Source organism: Paralichthys olivaceus, chromosome 16 (genome assembly GCF_024713975.1).
Source record: "Paralichthys olivaceus isolate ysfri-2021 chromosome 16, ASM2471397v2, whole genome shotgun sequence".
Lineage (NCBI taxonomy): Eukaryota > Metazoa > Chordata > Actinopteri > Pleuronectiformes > Paralichthyidae > Paralichthys > Paralichthys olivaceus.
The window spans coordinates 9568399-9576012 of NC_091108.1; the positions used below are offsets into that span (position 1 = coordinate 9568399).

The window sequence follows — 7614 nt, forward strand, 5'->3', positions numbered from 1 at the left end:
TTCACTATCTTAGTTTAGCTAATAAATAAGCTAAGATTTGCTAATTGGCCCTCAGCAAAAAGGCCAGGTCACTTGGTTTGCAGGTCTAATTTGCCATAAAATTAATTATTGGACAAAATACAATATAGGTCGGATAATGGTGATCAGGAATCATCAATATTGTTTCAATTGAACTTGAGGGAAAAAAAAAAACAACTATATTTCAGAGACAAGTTATCTGATATGGTCCAACGGGTGATAGAGGGAAAGTCAGAGGCTCATTGTTTGTTATTTATTGCAACTATTTGGAGTCTTTACTTTCAGGACTTCTGTCAATTCATCATACAGAGATGTGTTGGCTCACAGTAGTGGACTGGGTTTCAGTTTGAAATTGTCTGTTGAACAACACTGGTGGCATTGCTAAAATATGGGAAACCAATAACTCTGCAAGGTGGCTCCTATATCTCGAGGATCTGTCCGATAGAGGGCCCCTGTGACACAAAATAGATCTATTTTCTAGTTGACACCTAATGTAGAAAATAATATAAGATTTCTTATCTATGCAGCATTTAGGCACAGGTCAAATTCACGTGAGATTTATGTGTTGCAATGTCACAAATCCTCAAGAGGGCTTAAAGGGCTAGTTAACCCCAAAATGGGTGAACTATCCCTTTAACAATCCGCAACCAACACCCTCTTTTCTCAGACCATCAGATCGGATGAAGAAAACCTTCCCCAAAAAAGCTTGAATCAAACTCACAGGGTGGATTAATCTGGGCCTGTAGCTCATATATGACCTCATCAGCACACATGCAGCCTTCAGTGTCGCTCTGACAAACTTTTAGCGTTTCCTGGCAGAGAACTCACAATTTCTCTAGACTGAGGAGAACAGTCCAAAAATGAGACCTTCTTCCATCATGGGGCAGACAGGGGGCTGATGTCAGGAGGATGATTCAGCACGAGCCTCTCCGCCACTGCATCAAAACTGCTGCGCTCCCATTGGCTGCCGGGGATACAGGAGGGGGGGGGTAGGATGCTGCGCCGGGCGTGTGACGTCATCTGACCAGCAGCACGTTCACGTACATCATCGGATCAACACCCGCCTCTGAGACAGAGAAGAGGTGAAGAGCTGGTTTTAGAGAACCACAGCAGAGAGCGAGACGGAGAGGCTGAAGGACAAGGACCCGCATCCGCAGCTCACCATGAGGGAGATCGTTCACATCCAGGCCGGCCAGTGTGGAAACCAGATCGGGGCGAAGGTATAAATACCATCAATTACCTTAAACTAAAGGGAATAACTGAGTCATTTTAATGCGCAACGTCACAGGTGTTATGTGCCAGGGGATTTTTTCCCTCCATGAATAATTTATAGCCTCGAGTCGTTTGAATAAGTCTCCTGGAGGAATCAATATATATATGTTAAAAAAAGTTTCAGATAGCTTAACTTAAATGTTTATCAGTGTGAGATGTGTGGTGCAGTGGGGCCGAGCTTTGCTGGCAGCTGCTGCGTAATGTCGTTTTGTCGCCAAGCAGATGCGCAACAACGCAAGAAAAAAAAAAAAGGCCCACCTGAAGCATTGGATCCATCATTTCCTGCTTTTCACTGTTTTTCTGTTTGTCTCCTCTTAGTTCTGGGAGGTGATAAGCGATGAGCATGGCATCGATCCTACTGGCACCTACCAAGGTGACAGTGAGCTGCAGCTGGAGAGGATAAATGTCTACTACAATGAGGCGTCAGGTAAAAAATTACATTTAAAAAAAGTTAGTTTTGAATAAATCAGACGTTTAGATTTGAATATATTACCACCGCACAAAGCTTTGTTTGCATATTTCATCATCCCTGCACAACCTTCCATCATTAGATTAGCTGCAAAGGGGCTAAGTAGGTCCCACCATGAGTGCAGGGAAAAATTAGGACAGTGAACCTTCTAAAATCTCTCTCTCTCTCTCTCTCTCTCTTTCTCCCTGTGTCTGTTGCCCTCCCTCTCCCTCTTGTCTCTCTCTCTCTCTATAGGGAGTACAGGTATCTGCAGTCTCTCCATAGACGCCCCTGAGCTCACCGCACCTCTGTCACACCCGGCTATCTGATTTTATTGCTGTGCCGTGTTGAAGGTCACTCCAGATGCATTGTGTGTTGCAGCCGCTGCACATTAAAACAGTCAGTCAATGGGAGCCTGGTGAATGAGGATATGTGGTCATGAAGCTGTAGCTCCGACAGTGCAGATCTATGTGTACCCAGAATTCCAATCAAACATGGATCATCTGCTTTGGCTAAATGAAACTCCTACACAGAAAGCAGCTGCATATTCACTACTAACTGCTAACTCCCACAGCAGCAGGCATTATTGATCCTTTGTTTCCATGTTGCATGATGACATCAGTGTCACCTACTGGCTTACAGCTGAGCACCCCACCCCCCCTTTTATCAATTCTCCTTAAAATCAAAGAAGAAACATGTTTGCATGTTTTTACTAAAGCCAAGCAACATTAGGATGATGAGAAAAGAAGATTAAAGAAGGCAGAGGCAGCTATAGGGGATGATGAAATCTTGTCTGGACTCTGCAGAGCTCAGCACTTTGAAAGCCTCGCTGCTCCAGAATAAGCGGTGCAGCATGCTGCAGCAGTTTGCTAGTGGAGTCACAGACGGAGAGGGTGGAGCACAGTAAAGTGCAAGAAACTAACAATAGACCACACTGTGCAGTTTCTAATTATCAAGCTTGATAGACAGGCTGGTGTGTACCTAAGAGGCTACATACGTGCATTTTAGAATGGTATTCTAAATATGGAAAAGAATGGTTTGAAGTTCTGAAGCTTTTGACTTCATTACAAATGCTCTGATATCATGCGCACTGAGACTGTTGGTATCTTACCCCACCCTTCCATCCATTACTTCTCCCTGTCCCTCTATCCCTCTGATCTTTTGTCATCCAAAGGCAGCAAATATGTCCCCCGTGCCATTCTGGTGGACCTAGAGCCAGGGACCATGGACTCGGTTCGTTCCGGCCCGTTCGGACAGCTGTTCAGGCCTGACAACTTTGTCTTTGGTGAGTGGACGATGAATCATAATGTCACTGCTCATCCTCATCCAGCTGACATGCATGTGTGTATATGTCAGCAACTGCTCTCATTTCCGAGTTTAACCAGAGAGCGGGGCGGAGCGCTGCTTATCCTCAGCACAAAGCTTCTGCAGCTTCTCAGCAGTGTGCCAGTAGTTTGATGCATTGTCCGTGTCCAGCTGTGTCAGACTGAGACAGCTCTCGTGGTGACTCAGCGAAAAAGAAAAAAGAAATCTACTTGGAGAAACTGCTGCAGTGCTGATCACAAATGAGGAGGCAAAAAACTGCACCACATTCAGGATGCTGGCGATTTCTCCTTCTCCTCAGCAGGAAACACAAAGAGCAGAGCTAGCTTTAAGCTTTGATAATATACAAGCAATTGAAGATGTGTAATAATAAATGATCACTTGTAATGATGCACATTTATTCATTGCCATTTGCAGCATAACATGAATAAAATGTTAATGTATTTCCTCATTCTTGAACAGGATTTTCGCCAGGTACATTTTCTTCTCCCTTTTGAACAACGTCCATGATTCAACCTCCTTGAACATCATCAAACTAGGCCTTTTGTTATAGATTTGATTGAGAGACCCCTTACCTAAAGTTACACATTGTATATTTAATCCTGGTCACAAGGAATGCCATTTTCCACGTGTTAATTTTTATGTCTGTACCAAAATTCATGGTAATGGATACAATGTTAATGTCAAGGTGGTGCTAGATCCCCATAGGCTCCATCCTCTTCGGAGCATGTACATGTATTAATATTTAATTGCAATCCACTGATTAACCCTTTGTAAAGTATGCATTTTCAGAAAGTTGTGCTATTTTTTTTGTGATTTGTCTTTTAACGTCCCAACACGCAGGTCAAAGCGGAGCAGGAAATAACTGGGCCAAGGGTCACTACACCGAGGGAGCTGAGCTGGTTGACTCAGTCCTGGACGTGGTGAGGAAGGAGTCGGAGAACTGCGACTGCCTGCAGGGCTTCCAGCTCACCCACTCTCTGGGTGGAGGTACAGGCTCGGGGATGGGCACGCTGCTCATCAGCAAGATCCGCGAGGAGTACCCCGACCGCATCATGAACACCTTCAGCGTCATGCCGTCCCCGAAGGTGTCCGACACCGTGGTGGAGCCCTACAATGCCACTCTCTCTGTCCACCAGCTCGTGGAGAACACGGATGAGACCTTCAGCATTGACAATGAGGCCCTATACGACATTTGCTTCCGCACCCTGAAGCTGACAACACCTACCTACGGAGACCTCAACCATCTGGTGTCAGCCACCATGAGCGGCGTGACCACCTGCCTCCGCTTTCCCGGCCAACTTAACGCTGACCTCCGTAAGCTGGCTGTAAACATGGTACCCTTCCCCCGCTTGCACTTCTTCATGCCGGGCTTTGCACCTCTCACAAGCCGGGGCAGTCAGCAGTACCGCGCACTCTCTGTGCCGGAGCTCACGCAGCAGATGTTCGATGCCAAAAACATGATGGCGGCCTGTGACCCTCGTCACGGACGCTACCTCACAGTGGCGGCCATCTTCCGCGGGCGCATGTCGATGAAGGAAGTGGACGAGCAAATGCTGAGCGTGCAAAACAAGAACAGCAGCTACTTTGTCGAGTGGATCCCGAACAACGTCAAGACCGCCGTCTGCGACATCCCACCCCGGGGGCTCAAGATGTCTGCCACCTTTATCGGTAACAGCACGGCCATTCAGGAGCTGTTCAGGAGGATCTCAGAGCAGTTCACGGCCATGTTCCGCCGCAAGGCCTTCCTCCACTGGTACACTGGAGAGGGAATGGATGAGATGGAGTTCACCGAGGCCGAAAGCAACATGAACGACTTGGTGTCGGAGTATCAGCAGTACCAGGACGCCACCGCAGACGAGATGGGCGAATATGAAGAAGACGAAATAGAGGATGAGGAGGAAGTTCGCCACTGATTATACAAAATACTGACCTGACATTCTGAGTGAACCACTCCCTTCAAATAGTAGCTGTTGTTGGACAGAGCAGTGACATCATACGAAGCTCGTTATAGAGAGGTCGATGTTCAGAACATGATGAAATATCGCTGAAAACTATGCTGCATATAGATTATGGCTTTTACTGATGTTTAAACAAATGCAACTATATAATATGTGGTTTTCATGCTTTGCCAGATTCAAAAAAAGAAGTACAGTCTTGTCCTCAATACAGTTTTGTAACATTTACTTTAACATGCATTCACTGTCTCCAATAAAACATCCACTCCTGTCAATACATCATGTCATGTTTTTATTTCATATGATCTAGTGATTTTAAATTTGGTTTAAAAGGGAACCGTTTGGAGTTATATTCAAATGTGTGATCTTTAAAGAAAGTTTTTAACGATCAACATATTCAGCAGGAAGAAATTATATTTGGGCTGAGAGCTACAGGATACAAATATTTTAAACGTAGTGAGCAACTGAACAACACATGACAGTTGTCATCGTTTCTTTGGTCCTCTTTTTCAAAGATGTGTAGTATGTACACACTTATGTCTGAGTATACGTCATCATAATTGTAGTAAAATACACTTTTCTATTGACAAAAATGCCTTTTTACTTTTGCCCCTTGAAATCCAACCTCTGCACTGTGGGGAAATATCTGAAGTTATGTAACCACAATAATCAGATGGTTTAGAATAATCTTTCTGGGTTTGAGTTTCATAAAAATGGTGAATACTGTTGTGATCTACAGCTTTATTTTGCAGATAGTCATCAGACAAGTATCCAAGCAACAAGGGAGGAATCCAGCACCACTAAAACAAAACTAAATCTGTAGAGAACAGGCGACCAGACAACTATGAATCACTGACTGTGAACTATGACAGTGACAGGATGAAACTTGCTGACACATGAACTCACACACACTGCGATTCAAGCTGAACCTTGCACTAATCCCCGAGGTTTATGAGTGTGAAATATGTTCAATGTCTGGCCACACCCGTCCTGGCAAGTTTTCAGTTTCACAGTTGATAGAAACCATTTGCTTCAACAAGACTTGTGGCCAAAGAAAAAACTGAAAACAAAACTTGAGGCAGAGGGAAAGTCATGCCACAACAGACTTTCACATGAAACAGATTAACCCACTTTGCTCGTATGTGTCAGGACTGAAGAGAGACTCATTTATATAGTTGCTATATCAAATCGTACTTGTTAGTAAATAAAGTTAGGAGATAAAAAGTCCACATAAAGTCACAAACCATATGCTCAGGAGCTAAATCAGAAAATAAAGATGAAAAGTAACCATCTAGACTATATTTTTTCTTTCATTCATCAGAGAATGATTCATGGATCTTGATAGAAAAAAAGCAGGCACGATTAGGAGAGAGATCTAGGATCTATCACCATCTAGATGTAACTGAAACTCAGTTAGCTGACAAACCTTTGACACACTGATGAAATACTATATGCAAAAGAGAAAACTATTTCACTCTGGTATTTGAAGCTGGAGGGAAATTAAGTTACCTCCACCAAGGACGTGGGAAAGAAACAACCCATTGAATTCCAGCACAGGTCCATACAAAGGAACAGGATCAGGACATTTTAAATCATTATCTTTAGCCATTCTAGTTGTGACATGGTGTGGATTAAATTATGAGCCAGTAAAAACTGATGTAGCCTTTTTAGATAGCTCACATGAACTCAGCCTGTTCACTGTCCATCCGACACTATACCTCCACCTGTTGATCACATGACCGGTCGTCTGAAAGCTGAGACAGTGGTGGAACATGCCCTCAAGCTTTTGTGTTCTTGCAGGCAACATGGCAACGGTGCATTTATTATCACGTGGCATTGGTTTTATTATTGAATGCAAAACAAAACTGAAGAATAAAAGTCTCAGATCTAATTAAAAAGATAAAAGCATTAGTTTGGACTTCTGCATTGCTCATGTAAATTAATGACCATTGTCATCCATGAGGGAAACCTGAATTTCTACTTCCTTTGTTTAAGTAAGGCATGAATGCATCTTTTCAAGTCAGCAACAAAGAGCCCAGTTGTTAAAAAGCTCAGAGCAGAATCCCTCTGACATTTTAACCTCACAGACTGAAGCCTGTTTCAGAAAAATGTGCCTAAGGTTTACGAGTCAGGAATGGACTTTTAACTAGACGGGCTCAACAGGGACCGAGTGTGAAAGGTATAATGAGGTATGTGCATTGACAGTTGGTGCTGTCAGTTGGTGCTTGATGAATGAGTATTTCAAAACACAACAAAACAATGGAGAGAAAGTATCTGTCTGCACCTGATGTGCAATGACGATAACAGTGTCTCCTTAAGACACTATAGTGTGAAGACACTATATGGAGTGTTTCCACTATACGTTCCTGTCCTTCACGTGAATTTGATCAGCTGATCACCTATTTAATATATTTATATACCATTTATATATTTATATCATATTGTATACTATTATACATTTATATTTAGCTATTTAGTATACTACAGTGATATATGATATATATATATATATATATATATAATTATAAGTTAACTTGCTATTTAATTTGTTGAATGTCATAAAGATATTTCAGAATTCAGGAATAGATGGGACAG

General features: G+C 43.1%; 1 protein-coding gene across 2 annotated transcripts; it reads left to right on the forward strand.

Annotated features, from left to right (window-relative positions):
* Positions 1 to 1061: 1061 nt before the first annotated feature.
* On the forward strand, positions 1062 to 5122 carry LOC109646291 (tubulin beta-2A chain). Of its 2 annotated transcripts, XM_020112024.2 has the most exons (5): positions 1062 to 1238; positions 1609 to 1717; positions 1994 to 2002; positions 2913 to 3023; positions 3905 to 5122. In XM_020112024.2, exons 1-5 carry the CDS (start codon positions 1182 to 1184, stop codon positions 4975 to 4977), a joined length of 1359 nt encoding a protein of 452 aa, XP_019967583.1. In that variant the 5' UTR covers positions 1062 to 1181; the 3' UTR covers positions 4978 to 5122. The 2 variants fall into 2 exon arrangements, with proteins under 2 accessions (XP_019967583.1, XP_019967591.1); XM_020112032.2 differs by lacking the exon at positions 1994 to 2002.
* The last annotated feature ends 2492 nt before the right edge of the window (positions 5123 to 7614 follow it).

Excerpts from the sequence above, each read along its gene's own strand:
- LOC109646291 (XM_020112024.2), top strand. The coding sequence starts at position 1,182 with ATGAGGGAGATCGTTCACATCCAGGCCGGCCAGTGTGGAAACCAGATC. Across the intron at positions 1,239-1,608 it reads GAAACCAGATCGGGGCGAAG|TTCTGGGAGGTGATAAGCGA; the intron begins GTATAAATACCA and ends GTCTCCTCTTAG. Across the intron at positions 3,024-3,904 it reads GCCTGACAACTTTGTCTTTG|GTCAAAGCGGAGCAGGAAAT; the intron begins GTGAGTGGACGA and ends CCCAACACGCAG.